The following is a 14439-nucleotide window of genomic DNA, read 5'->3' on the forward strand; positions in this document are numbered from 1 at the left end:
AGAGAACACTGCTGCAGCGATTAAGTCATTTACCCATCAATCAAACTGGACACCCTGAAATTCCCAAGCTGTCAAACAATTCACAATTCACTTCTGAGTCCCCCCCCCCCCCCCCCCCCTCTGCTTTTGAAGTTCAGGTTTCTTGGTTCGTCAGTAAGATGTGTGCTTGTTTCACATAATATCACTGTTGAGAACCCAAACATTACATTTTCAGGTTCTGTTTCAGCATTTTCTAAAACAAAACTAACGTCTTACAGAAAGAGCAGGTCCAGGAAACAGCTGTTGAACACCACATATAACAATCCACCAAATTGTATTTGTTTGAATCAAATTAGGGGCGTTGCATTTATGTGCCGTAACCATACAGCTTCCACATTTTTCTAATTCTTTCCTAAACAGAACATATTGTGTTTTACAGTCAAAGAGCATGACTCTATTTTTAACTTTTCCACTCATATTTGAACTGGAAATGTGTGAGTGTCAAGAATGATTGCATAGCCTATAATAAACGTACCATCCACATCCACACATGGGTAAAACATTTGAATGTTCATGTCATATCACCAGACCATTTTCCGTTAAATGATTATGTAATTGTGTAACTTGCATACAACTATTTGATAATTTGTCAATGAATGCATGGGTTCACTTTGCTGTCCTTGTATAAAACACGGACACGTTTTGATCACTGATAAAACTGGAGATGAGGTAAATTCTTATAATTATTATTTAACTTCATTAGGCTATTAGTACATAAAAGGTCTCAAGTCAAGTCAATTTCTTATAGTTCAAGATCACAGATACACGCTCTGTCCTTAGAGTCTGCATTGGGGTGAGGGAAAACTCCACAAAAAATAAAATAGAATTTAAAAAATAAGAATGAATCGATTTCAGTAAAACTTACAGAACCAAAGGAATTCTGTCCCGTTACAAAACTCTCATAAGAACAACCTCACAAGCAGCACAGGTCAGCAGGGAGTCCCCACAAGTCGCAAACTGCTGCTGCTGTTGGAGATGTGCAGACCAGCAGCTTACACAGCTTGGCACCAGGCATTGCTGTTGCTTTCTCTATGACTAAACCAGCTGTTGTGATGATAGCAGGAGGTGCCATCAACAACACGTCACCAGTTAAGGTCGCTGTTTTACTAGCTTACTGTTTTTTGGGTAAACTGTTTTTACGGCACGAGGAACAGGAGCCGTGTCGGCAAAGTAACCAGCAGCAGGTATCAGTACTGTTTTTCCCATTGCAGGAGCAGGTGTTTCGCTTGTTTCTACCATCACGCTAACAGGAATATGGACTGTTGCATCGCCCCCAGCAGTAATTTGTAATGGTGAGAGCAGGACTTTTCTTACTGTAGGTCAAGCAGTGGTGTTCTGTTTATGCCATGGCCACAGCAAGCTACCAGCTGCAGTCAGACTGGTCAGCAGCTTCGTTGCACCAGCTACTTGTTCTTCTGCTCGCTCTACTTGCTGCCATGATACTTCAATTACTCCTTGATGACACTCAAGTAGTTATTTTGAAAAACAGCCAACATCAGCGACCCTGGTATGACTGATCTATGGACTGCTGTCATGGTCCGATCAGCTGCAGCGTCCAATCACATAACTGATGAACAATGAGGGGGCGTGTCAGCCGTTAAAACACTTCCTGGAAGCCTGTTCTCGTACATCCTCACACTCATGGCTCCTCAGAGGTCCCTCTTCGCTCCTCGATTCTCGCTCCTCAGAGCAGAAATAGGAGCTTTGGGACGGCCTTCAATATGGCTGCGCAGAACAACTTCCGGTTCAAGCGAGGAGCGAGGAAATGACACAGCCATATTTCTGAGATGACAATCTGAATCACTTGCAAGGGCCCGTTCTCTGCGCAACACATTGTTTAAGGGCCCACTCTCTCTATGGGCCCCCAACCCACCACACAGGCCCCAGTGCAACCCCACTGCCCGCACAAGCGCTCTAATACCACAACCAATTCTGGAGGCCACACGTCCAGCTCATCTACTGTATGAAGGATGGCTCCACTCACCTCTCCATCAAGCTGTGTCCGCTGCATCCGCCTTGCTGATACAGTTTCAGAGTTGGAACAGGGAACCCCCTCGCTCCATCACATCCAGGAAGCTGAGAAGTTCATGGACACCATCATTTTGCCACCTGTCCTGCTGCTGTGGCTGTCCCTCCCTCCAGGATCCAGCTCTGGGCTGGACCTAAAGCCCAAAGTCCGCTCCATGCCATCCCATCACGAGCTCTGGTCGGTTGTCGGTGCTCGTAGCAGGAGAGGGAGGTGCTACCCTTGTGACCTCACCATGACATCAGCTAGAAAACAGATGCGACATCCTCGACCTGCTTGACTGTCATTATTTTGCTGGTGAATCTGAGCCCCCCCCCTCGCCCGGGCTGTAGTGAGCCGCACTCCTATCTATCACACCTGGCTGCAGTCAACCTGTTCAGAGATATATTTGTCAATTTGAATCTCTTCTGGAACCGATTCTTTGGGAGGGGTGGTCTTCACCTAAACGACCTGGGCACTCGCATTTTAACAGATAATATGTTTTACTCTACTTTTAAAACACTCAAGTGACTACAGACTACCGGTTACAAACAATAACTTCTTCTGTCTACACCTAAAGAACTTTCAGATTCACTGGCTCCCTCTTGTGGACCAGCTGTATCAGACATCCATCACTCTCATGACATTCTTTGGCTGAAGGTTGAGGAGCTGAGTGAACTCCTCCCCTGAACACTGAGTATTTCAGCTCTCCCCGGGTCACTGGTGTTGGTGGAGGCCTTGCGGATGTTTTTTAAAAATCTGCACAAATGCAGCTTAATTCTGTGCTGATAATGGAAATGTCCGGGGCCGCTCCAGTGTTTGGTATGCTGGCATCTGTTGACCCCCCCCCCCCCCCCCCCCCCCCCCGCCAATGCAACCCAGTGTTTTTAAAGAAAATGTCTCTTTTAAATCATCGAATAATGGTTAAGTTTTAAATATTTCTCAGTCCTTCAATCTGGTTCAACTCATAGCCGGGGCCATACCTTAGACTTGTTTATGTTTTGGACTTAATGGACCTTTCCTTCTCTGACCACCAGTGCATTTTATTTAATACTTAATCATGTTGCTTTATAATAAAATATTCAATTTCTGCCAATAGAGCCGCCTAATTGCTACACCCTATTCTTTTAAAATATAGCTTTATTAAGCCACTGCTAAGGGTCTTGATCCATCAGATGAAAAGCATTTCAGACAAAGCTCAAAATTGCCCTACATTTCCAAAACTATTGAGAAACATTTGACACCATAGAGCATGCTTTTTATTAATAGACCAAAGGATTGGGTTGGCTCTGGTTCTCCTGCTGTTTAATACAAAATGTTATGTCTCAATTAATTAATTCATTTCCTCAACTGCACAGACAACATGTGGCATACCTCAGGGATCAATCCTTGGACCAATTCTGATCTCTTTCTATACTATCATTAGGTCATTATGCATGCTTTTATTTCCTCACGTCTGGACTATTTTAACGCCTTGTTTGCCTGCATGCCTCAGTGCCCCAGATAGCTCAACTTCAGACTGTGCAGAACTCTGCAAATGCAGACTTCGGATGAAGACTAAACGTTCTTCTTCCATCACCACAGCTATTAAATCCTGTCATTTACATACTTTCCATTTCCCCTTACAACTCATATTTGTTTAAGTAATACAGCCAACAACCACCTGGTTTTAAGTTTGTTTGAATAGTTTCACTTGTTCAGCCTTTTGGATGATTTATTTATACATTTATTTTACACTATTTTAAGTGTGTGCTGTATTAGTTTTTATTTTTATATTTGTGATTGTTTTTTATGCTATGGAGCAACTTGAAAAATCCTGTACAAATACATTACTATTATTTTTATTATTATTATTATTATTATTATTATTGTTATCGTACCAGCTATAACAATTCACTTAACAATGCACATCATATAAATAACTGTGAATAAACATCCATTAATCGATTATCCATTAAAGTGTTAAACTCATAGGGATTTGATCACTTCTCAATAATGACAAACAGGAGTAATACATTTCATGCATTAAATAAGTCAAGCATAAATAAGCTTGTGTTTTTAAACCTTAATATGAAGTGTTGCCTCTTACCATGCATCTGGTATTACTTCAATTGTCCCGAAATAGCCCATCAACATTTCCAATCACTTCTTTAAAAAGCTCCTGCTCAGGCCTATAAGTGCCCTGCATATATCTCCCCGTGTCCCCCAGTGGGACAGGCCGTGTCCGTCCTTGTTCCTGTTTGTAAGGACGCGCGTCTCGTCCTCAGTCAAGCATTGCAGGCTGGCGCCGCCGCCTCTCCACTTCCACAACATCAGGTGTAATGTTACTGTTTGTTGTGGCCTGAGAACACTAATAACGAGGCAGGAAAACAATGTTGATGGTAAAGCTGCTCGACAACACCTAAGATCACTCAACCCCGAGGACCCGTGTGCAGATTAAGTGACTTTACTTGGCTGACCTGAAGCGTGGTTTGGGTGCACACTGAATAAATGACCCCCCTTTCTAAACAAGTTAACAGTTTCACTTGTTCGTCTAAAGATGCAAAAGCGTTTGTTTCACCACATTTCCGGCCACAAATTAAAACAGTTTTATTCAAATCCCTGACTTCCGGTATGTCTGGAAACCAATGAATAAAATGGGAAAACTTCTTTCAAATATATTTTATAAATTAGACTGCTTGTTTGCAGTAAGCAACAATTGTCACTCTGCCACTGTAGGCCTACAACTTAAAATAAGGATTTTAAAAAGTGGATAACCCTGATTGCAAGCTAATATTGTAATTAAATATACCTTCTCACTCAGAGAGGAGGGTGGATCAAGGATGCGAGGGGCTCCTGTAAGGTGAGAAGAAAGGAGTGCGCGCAGGCTAGGCTGGGTGTTGGCCAGTGTTGAGAGGGGTGACAGATCTATCTCTACCTTGCTCTTTGGCCGGACCCTTGAATGATTCAAATCTCCCCGTGCCCCTCACTCATCAGTCAGTTAAGAGATACGTCCGGCAGCACCAGCAGCAACTCGAGCAGTGCGTAAAAGGATCTAAATAGCTCTAAACAGCCAGCTGAGAAGGTTGGGATGCATCCCAGTTCAACCACCACGACGCCCTTTTCTGTGAAGGATATTTTGAAGCTGGAGCACCACCATGACTTTGAAAACGAATTCCCGATGACTGATCAAGTTGTTCCGATGAATTATGAGCACGCGCACGGTGCCTCCCAGACCAGGGACGCTTGGGGCTGCCAGCCTGAGCCGTGCGTCTCTGGGACGCAGGAGAAGCTCGACATTCACATCTCAGCAGCAGAAGAGGAGATCAATGAGCAGGGTGAGATGATACGTGATAATCAATCAGTTATCTGCTGATTGTCGGTCAGGTTTCGGACCGACAGAATGGGGCCTTGAGCGCGTGATAACAGGAATACCGGTCACGTTTTCCATTTCCTTGAAATCTCTCAATTTGATCAAATAAATGATTAGTCGAAGAATTTTCTTCAATAAACAGAAATACATTGGGGGGGGTCTATATTTTTGCGATATTTTGGCACCAATCCAAAAGTCTAATTCAAGTAATTCAAGGCTTTATTATTGTTATTATTGTTTGGTCACTGTGATCAGTTATTATAATCGCTGTACTCACACCGTTTAAATAGAAAAGGGGCACAGGAGTGCTAATTTTCCTACAATTTTCACAAGTCCTTCAACTAAATGATCACATTTTAACCCATGCGAAAGTGGGACACATAATTGTGTGTTGTTTTGGATTTCGTTCAGCTTTAAAACGTAGTCTTTAAAACGTCAAAAATAATCAAATGTACTTCTTCCAACTCAGACAGTTTTATTTAATGCATCTTGTACAAGTACACAGTAGGCTGTTTTTCATTTTGATGTTACAGCAAAAATATATGAATATACTATATAACAAAAACACGTATATATGTTGATAAAAAAATTGCGAAAGTAAATTTTCTCAGATTGGATTTACCAAATATGCATGATATCCAGCTCCATCAACAGATTTTTTTAGTTTTCTTTTGAAAAAAAATGGATAAAATGGATAAAATGTTTTTCGGAGCCAAATCGTTTACAGATTTAACATTCAGTTTTATGAAGTATGACTTTATGTGACTTTTTTCTTTGATAATGTGCAGAGATACGCGGTCTTGACAGTTCACCTGACTGTGACAAAAGCCCTAAAAGCAGACCCAGGCTGCGCAGGAAGCCCCGAGTCCTCTTCTCCCATTCCCAAGTGTCCGAGCTGGAGAGGCGCTTCAGGCAGCAGCGCTACCTGTCCGCCCCGGAGAGAGAGCACCTGGCCCACATGCTCAAACTCTCCTCTACACAGGTCAAAATATGGTTTCAGAACAGGAGGTACAAATGCAAGCGCCAACGGCAGGACAAGTCTCTGGAGCTGGCGGGGTATCCACCTGCTGCGAGGAGGGTGGCGGTGCCGGTGCTGGTGCGGGACGGGAAGCTCTGCAGCGCAGGTTCCCATTCAGCACCACCTTATAATGTGACTCTCGGACATTACAATCCCGTGTTTGGATATGCAACCAGCAGCGTATACGGCTGCGGTTATCACAGTGCGTCACCTGCAGCGCAGGTGAATAACCAGCTGGTAGATTTAACAGGTAACAGCGAGGGGCCTTTCAACCACGGACACTTCCAGGCGTCATTACAGGGTGTAAGAGGCTGGTGATTAAAGCAGGAAAATGGTCTGTATGCTGTAATATTAAATATTGCAATCTCACATTTTTATCGTATATTTTGTATACACTATCTATTGGTAGTTTTCTCCTGTTGAGAGGCAAATTAAAAATCAGCTGATTGGTTAACTCACTGTCTTTAAGAGTAGCTTCTTTATTATCATCCTTTTATACTTGTCTTATACATTTAAAAGTATTGCAACACATGAATTCGGGGTATGTAATAATAATAACAATAAAGTTCGTGTTATATGTATATAACAAATAATCCCAAAAAGCACGCTAATTTGCTTCCATGGGCTAAAATTAAATAATTTTCTTTCTAGCTTTCTGTCACGTCAACTAACATTAAATGTTCAGAGCTTGATGCCGTCTAACTTTTAAATACCGATGTGAAAATACGTTTTTAAAGTTTGAACTCCAACTTGATATCATCATTTGCCAGTTCTAAAATGTGTAGGCTTCAATTAAAAACAACATTCCTGATTAAAACCCTTTAGTGACCGGTTATGGAGCTGAAGTCTGTGGAGTTTTATCAAAGAGAGACATCAAAAAAGCTAATGGACGAAGTGACATTTGACCTGACAGGCTGCTCTGCTCTATCAAACTGAGCTCATTATTGTCCCATTCACAAATCCGCTGATAAGGCTGTAGAGCTTGTCCTGTCCCGGAGCTTTGCTTAGTAAACAAACCCGCAGACAGAGTGGCTCTTTAACTTTTTCAAACTTTCAATCAAACGGGAAACAGTTCCAGTCTGACCTGTCACTCACAGATGAGCCACAGCAGATACTGAATCCACTTGCACTGCAAAAAAAGTAGTTCTCAGTATCACTTATTGACATGCAGTTGATTGGCTGTTAAACTCAATCCAGCAGCTGGTAAAATATATCAACTAAAAAAAAAAACATAAAAAAATCCACAATTAAATTTGGAGGGATTTAGAATATTACCGTACATCAAAAGTTTATAGCAAAAGCGAGATTTATCGTTTTTTTAGTCATGAATATTTAAAATGTATAAATACATCAATCTTGCTTGGCTTATATAATACATGCTCCAAAGTTATTGTTGTAAATAGAGGCTATCACATAATGAATGGTTGAATTGAATCAGTGTGTCACTTTTAACGGACACGGACTCTGAGCCAAAAGGCCTGAGAAGGAGAAACACTTCTGGAAGGAGAGAGGAGCTGAAGGAGCATCTCTGCAAAGATAAGGATGAAGCTGTAGACAGAGAGGAGACCAGAGACACTTCAAGAGATCAGATAATGCCTCTGTGTGTGTGTGTGTGTGTGTGTGTGCGTGTGTGTGTGTGCGTGCGTGTGTGTGTGTCAGAGAAAAAGAAGGCTTTGCAGCAGTTATGTTAAGTGTGTTGTGCAAAATCCAAGGTTTTAACATGTGATTCATTTTATTATTATTTTGTTTTACGCTAAAATAAGAAATCTCTCAAATCAATCACATTTTTGGTCACAATTATGCAAAATATTCTGATTTTACAAATGACTACCTGTTAAGTCCTGAAAAAAGTTTTCTTTCACACTTTCACTAAAGCATGTATTTTTAGTAGTTTATTTGCTCTTGTGTTTTACTGTGCCTATCTAGTTTGTGTGTGCGTGTGTGCTCGAGAGTGAGGGAGAGCGAGATGAATGAAAGTAGAATACCCAAATAAAGATAAACACTGTGATGATGAGGGTCAGTTTAAATAGAGAGTGACGTGATTCTGGCTACCAGTGATAGACATATTATGGCTCAAAAAGGTTTTAACTCATGCTGTAATTACGCCGTGCAGCTTTAGAGAAGCAGATATGTCTCTGGCTGTGTAATCCTTCAAACCCCAGTCTCATAATCTGGTGTTTATGATTGGTGCTGAGATGATTCAAAGACTCAGGATCAGTGCTCCTCTGTCTAAACATCCACCCTGTAACCACTAAATACTGTAGTTATGAGCTACACAAGGATGAAAGATGACTATTGACGGTGTTCAGACTCTCTTCAAACTAATCCTTCAGTAAAATAGCTCATTGTCTGGTTGTCCCTGTAGTTTGAAGTGGCTGCTGGCTTTGTTATTCTGTGAGGACTTGATGTTTGGCTTTAAAGCTCCCTCTACTGGAAGACTCCTAAACCACTTACACATGACGTACAATGAATCTATCCTAACATGATATCAGAGAAACAGGCTGTATAAATATAGATACAAGTTATTACAGATTAAAAAGGGGTTCAGAAAAAAATGAACAATTTGTGGTGGTGAACGGAATTCGTTTTTGTTTAGATTTTGTTGTATCTTTTCAGTTAAAAACTGTAAAATGGATGTGTTGTAGCAGAGATTGTCTGACTGACATGTTCCCAATCAGAAGACGTATGTGTTACACCATACAATAGACGGAGTGAGGAACTTGTGCAATAACCCAGGTGTGGGTTACAGCAGATAAAACTGTGTCTAAACTAAATCAGTTACAACAAAGTCTCGCTACTCGTCATCTCAGACAAAGAAGCAGCAGGAAACACAACAGAAGATTGATGGTACAATAACTTTCGGTGACTCAAAGAAAACATTGTCACCACATAGTTTGTACTGTGGAAGACAAATGCCTCCCCGGGCTTAAAGGTCAGAGGTTCTACTCTGTCGCATCTGATGCACAACTATGCAGCCAAATATCTGTGCAATGAATGCTCAGAAGACAATAGGAAGGAAATGTCAGTGTTTTCAACTGAGAGCAATTATGTGGATTGTCTGAGAATAAGGGCAGAGGACGACAGCATAGTTGGCAGTCACTCTCCCTGCAGGCTTTGTTCATGCTCTTGACATTGAGCTGACTGCACATGTTTTCTGATTTGGCCAAATGAATATGAATTTTCTTTTTTTTCTTTTTCTTTTACATTTTATTCCATATTCAGCTCTGTATGATCAAAACAATAGACAAAGGTTGTTTTTTTTAAAGAATCAAAAGAAAAACTGTTCCTAGACAAGTTACAGCTCAACGTAGATTTGCAGACAGACGGTCACAGACAAAGAATTGAAGGTGAAACGTATCTGAGGATCTTAATACTGTGTTGACAAGACAATAGCTAATGCTGAAGAGGAACCTCCGGGGATTTAAAACAGATGGCTTTTTATAAATGATGATCCACAACACAGGACAGGTCACACTTAACTTCACGTCGTTCAGTGCAGCTTTATATTTCTATTGCACATAAAGAAGTTTACACAGCGCTTAAAACTAATAAAAAGTTTAATTATTTCACTTCCATTAAATTAAAGCAGTGATAATGCAAGCTTGGTGTGTGGTTGGTGCCCAGGAAGCTGGAGGAGTCAGCGGGGCCAGGGGCCACGGAGAGGATCATGTTTATCATGCCTACATTCATGCATTTCCAAATGAAGCATGAACTCCCAGAGGAGCACAGACGATGCCAGTAAACGTCTCATTCTCTCGGAGAAAGTCGGGCTGAACCACGGAGAACAACAAATAAATAGCCACCGAGCAACGACCGAGTCTGTTTCAGGAGCCGGCCCAAATGTGTCGAAGTCATTAGTGCTCCAGTAGGTACGACCACCCACTCTGACCAGCTCTCCCTCCTGCGAAGGAGTCTCTCCAGCCGCAGACAACAGGGTTACTATGCTGAACTGATGGGGGCATGAAGACACATTATCTTAAACTACTATGACATTCAATTTGAGAGAGATTATCCACTTTATATTCCAATGATATTGTTGCCTGGGCACACATATGGAAAGAAAATCTCTTCAAATGTTGTCAAAAGTACATATTTTCACCAAAACATACTGTTTACCTATCTGATACAAGTTTATTCGCTCATTTTGTAAAAAAGTACAGAGAGGAGTTTCTAATAGTTTGTCTTAGTGATAAAGGATAGACGTAATATTAAAGACACCTCCCCCTCCAACAGGACCTTACATTTTAATCTGTTGTTGACTGCATTCGTTGAGGTTTACTTTATGAACTCAAGACTTAGTATCATGATACAATATTTATTTAAAAAAGGAGTATCATCATGTATGACAACATGTGCATATTGTACAGATTAAAGTACATAAATTGTGCTTTTTGTTTTTATGAGCATTAGAATCATTGAAACACATCAGGTGAAAATGTGCAAAACTTCTTTGAGATAAGACATTATCAATGTTTTTATCTCTAAAATTCCCATGCAAACACATGAAACTTACTGAAATAGTTGGCTGCAGTATAGTTTGGCCCGCCTCCCTCACTTGCCGGTGCAGTCGGAGTAAACCCGCCCCTGTTCTTGTATAAATTCAGACCGTGTCAGTGTGTGAGGACACACACTGCTTCAACCACGTCCCCGGCTGTAGCCCTCTGCCACTGGGAGGCCTCCGATTTGTGGATTACTGGATGGAAATGTCTGACACAGTCAAACCTCTGACCTCCTTCCTCATAGAGGACATCCTCTCCGTTAAGGACGGCACAATATTTGATGGCAAACGCTGTTCACAGAAGATGGAAAGATGGTCACAGTGGAAAGAAGCATCTGAAAAGTTGTCAGAGCAACTCTGCCCTCAGGGGACAGCGTTTGGAGTGCAGACAGGTGAGATCCTGCGAGGCTTTCAATAGCAGGAATGTAATGGGTAGACGACCCGATGGATTGTGTGTATTAGAGTTGTGGCAATGTTGTAAAAAAAATTTAAGGAAAATAATAGTTTTTTCCAAGAGTATGTTTCAGTGGCTGTTTACCTTTATCTGAACCTCCCCACAGCCGGACTACACCAAGCTGACTGTTAACAGAGTCTTCTTCATGTTCTGTGCTTTACAGGGTCCCTGGACACATCCTGTCCCAGCACCTCAGAGTCCAGCAGTTTTTCCTCCCCGGGGAAACAGAAGCGCTCCAGAGCTGCGTTCACACACCTCCAAGTGCTTGAACTGGAGAAGAAATTTAACCACCAGAAATACCTGTCTGCTCCAGAGAGGGCTCACCTGGCCAGCACCTTAAGACTAACCGAGACCCAAGTGAAAATCTGGTTTCAGAACCGCCGGTACAAGACGAAACGAAAGCAGCAAACATCAGAGTTCTGTAAGGACGTGTACAAAGCAGAGGAGCTGGGTCTGAGAGACGAGCTCGTCCGATCATCACTAATCACCTCCTTCTGCAAAGCCTACCAATGCAGACCCTACATCTGGGACTACACGGGCCCCTGGGGGCCCACGTTATGGTGAAAGTGAAATGATGTATGAAGCTGTGATTTATAATCATAAACTTCTTTTAGTTTTCCTGATATTAAGGCTCACGATCAAAGTTGATTGTTTGATATTTTGGCATTTTATTCATACACATTCTAACATTTTCTTTGCTTTAAGAAAAATGACAAAATGACATGTCTTGTGGTAACGGACACGATGTGGGATTGCATAATTAAACATTTGATCACTCATGTCAGTTGCAGTATTGTTAATGAATTCTTTATCAAACCATTGTAGTTAGATTTGACTTTTCTTTACAGCTCGGTGTTAAAGAGTACAACAATACAGTAACGTATAGAGAAGAGCAAGTTCAACTAGCTCATTTGTAACATAACTAGTCGTACTTTCGGCGAACTTTAATTTTGTCGACATGTAGCTCAGTTTGCAGCTGGGTATTGACAGTCGTACTATAATACTGACAATGTGAGTGATTCATACGGGACACATTGAAACCATCTCTGTGGAGTTAAACTGTGATAATACAGCACATCTCCGTAAGAAGATAAGAGCAGACAGAGATGAGGGTGATTTTGTAAATGAGGGCCAAAGAATGAGATCTGATTCCTTTAAAGAGCTCCTGACCTGATTACATGGAGATAAACTGACATCATGAGGAACGTTATGAAACCAAGAAACTGCAATTTCTGCTCTGAGACATTGAGTTTAAAATGACTGTGTGGTAATCAAATAAAAATCATGAACAGATTATTTCACAGAGAGATTGTAGCGGTTTCAGTCAAAGACAATAGGAACAGATTGGAAAATATATGAAAACACGTGTTTCAAAAAGAACATACAGTATAAAGACACATATAGCAAGTAAACAGTACTGCACTGTAACACATTAGAATTTTAAATGCACTGCAACTTTCCAATGTGTAATGCTCCCATGGGCTCTCTACTTGTGGCTGTGGAACATCTGTATAATCTGGTCATGTGGACATCTATCAACCACCTGCAGGTGTGTTAGAATGACACATCAGGGTTTGTATTTGAGCTGTCCTGCAACAGATACGAAAGTAGATGTACTGTATCTTAAGAGTGTTCTGATATTATCCATGCCTTCAATACAGAGTGTTGCGTTCTTTTGTTATTGCATGGCCTCCTGTTGCCCACCACAGGTGAGGTCGCTGCCTCTTTCATCACGAGGCTGAGTGGAGTTTGAGTGGTAGTCGTTGTGTGTACAGCAGTTGAGATATTTACATGTTCTGTTGTTTTTTTAAGGTTGAATAAAACATGCAAATAAAAGAAGGTGCATTTCTGAATGAAGTGTGGCAGAATACTCTTCACTGTAAATCATGCGTCACAACATGCTCACCATCCCCTGCACATCACATCTCGAGTTAATGGCTGAAATACTTCATAACTGTCAAGTGTGCCTCTTTGAACTAACAAGAGATTTCTATAATTTCTTCAAAGAAGAGTTCTACTCTATGAGTTTGTCTAGATCTAGAACTATATTTAAAAAAAGATGAATATCAACAATGTGACCTAAGAAGTGACTATAGCGTCATGTAGGTTAGCATGCTGGGCTGATTAAGTACAGTGCTGATAAGATGGCATGCAGGATTTAGGGCGTTACATATTTAAGGGGGGGACGTTTGTGGTGACACAACTAAAGTGTGAGCAGAGGACTGATGGAATTGATAGAGGGAGACTCGAGAGGTCTCACGCCGTCTGACTTTGTGAAGGATTAGTCTTATACCTGTGGCAACAAGTGTCATGACCTTGTTTTTCTTATTCCTCACTGTGATTCCTCTAACCTTTTAAATCGAATCTAGAAATTGATATGAGCCTAAATTGTACTATATTATTCAAATGAGCGAAAGTTGGACAGTTGGCCTATCTGTGAATGTAAGAAGCTAATCTTAATGATTTCCTTTAAGTGAGTTCTTATCACCGGCACCATTCATTCTAGGTCCTTGGAGTAAACAGGTAATTAGACATGAAGAGGGCAGATAGCATCTGTTTTGACGGCATTGAAAATCTGACAGTATCTCTCAGCGTCTCTCGGTGTCTCAGGCCGTTCACGAACTCCTTCATCAGATAAAGGAGCTTGTTGAAGGGTGAAGCTGAAGGTTAGGAGAACTGTTATTATTTGCACTTGCCATTGTAAAACCTGCACTTCCACAGGCTCAACGGGACACGGTACATTGATTCACAAAACACAGAAGACCTAAAAACAACATCCTCTTGTCTGTGTCCCTCTCTGGTTCAGGGAGTATCTCTAAATCGGTCTGTGCAGTACCTGGATTAACTGGATTTAGCAAGTGAATGATGAAAAGCAGTGAGCAGGAGTGCATAACATTACTGCCTCCTCTCCTCTATAATTGGACCGTTTGGCTACATAAAAATTTTCTGTAATATGGAAATAAAGAAGGTAAATGCCAAGAAACACAGTGTTAAGTCTCGGCTCTGAAGAGTTGACCTTTTTTTTGTTTTTTAGGGATCTGATTGTGAGGTGTGGTCATGGAGCCGCCGTCGT

The 14439-nt window shown here is 41.4% G+C and overlaps 2 protein-coding genes across 2 annotated transcripts; both read left to right on the forward strand.

The window, feature by feature from the left end:
• Nucleotides 1-5114: 5114 nt before the first annotated feature.
• Nucleotides 5115-6732, forward strand: nkx2.7 (NK2 transcription factor related 7; the record flags this gene model as incomplete). Its single annotated transcript, XM_079270767.1, has 2 exons — nucleotides 5115-5361; nucleotides 6185-6732. The coding sequence occupies 2 exons, from the start codon at nucleotides 5115-5117 to the stop codon at nucleotides 6730-6732; spliced, it is 795 nt and encodes a 264-aa protein (XP_079126893.1).
• A 4379-nt stretch (nucleotides 6733-11111) lies between these two features.
• Nucleotides 11112-11930, forward strand: nkx3-1 (NK3 homeobox 1; the record flags this gene model as incomplete). The annotated part of the gene is made up of 2 exons (XM_079271166.1): nucleotides 11112-11304; nucleotides 11530-11930. The coding sequence occupies 2 exons, from the start codon at nucleotides 11112-11114 to the stop codon at nucleotides 11928-11930; spliced, it is 594 nt and encodes a 197-aa protein (XP_079127292.1).
• Between the last annotated feature and the right edge of the window lie 2509 nt (nucleotides 11931-14439).

The sequence above is a fragment of the Melanostigma gelatinosum genome, assembly GCF_949748355.1.
Source record: "Melanostigma gelatinosum genome assembly, chromosome: 6".
Classification (NCBI taxonomy): Eukaryota; Metazoa; Chordata; class Actinopteri; order Perciformes; family Zoarcidae; genus Melanostigma; species Melanostigma gelatinosum.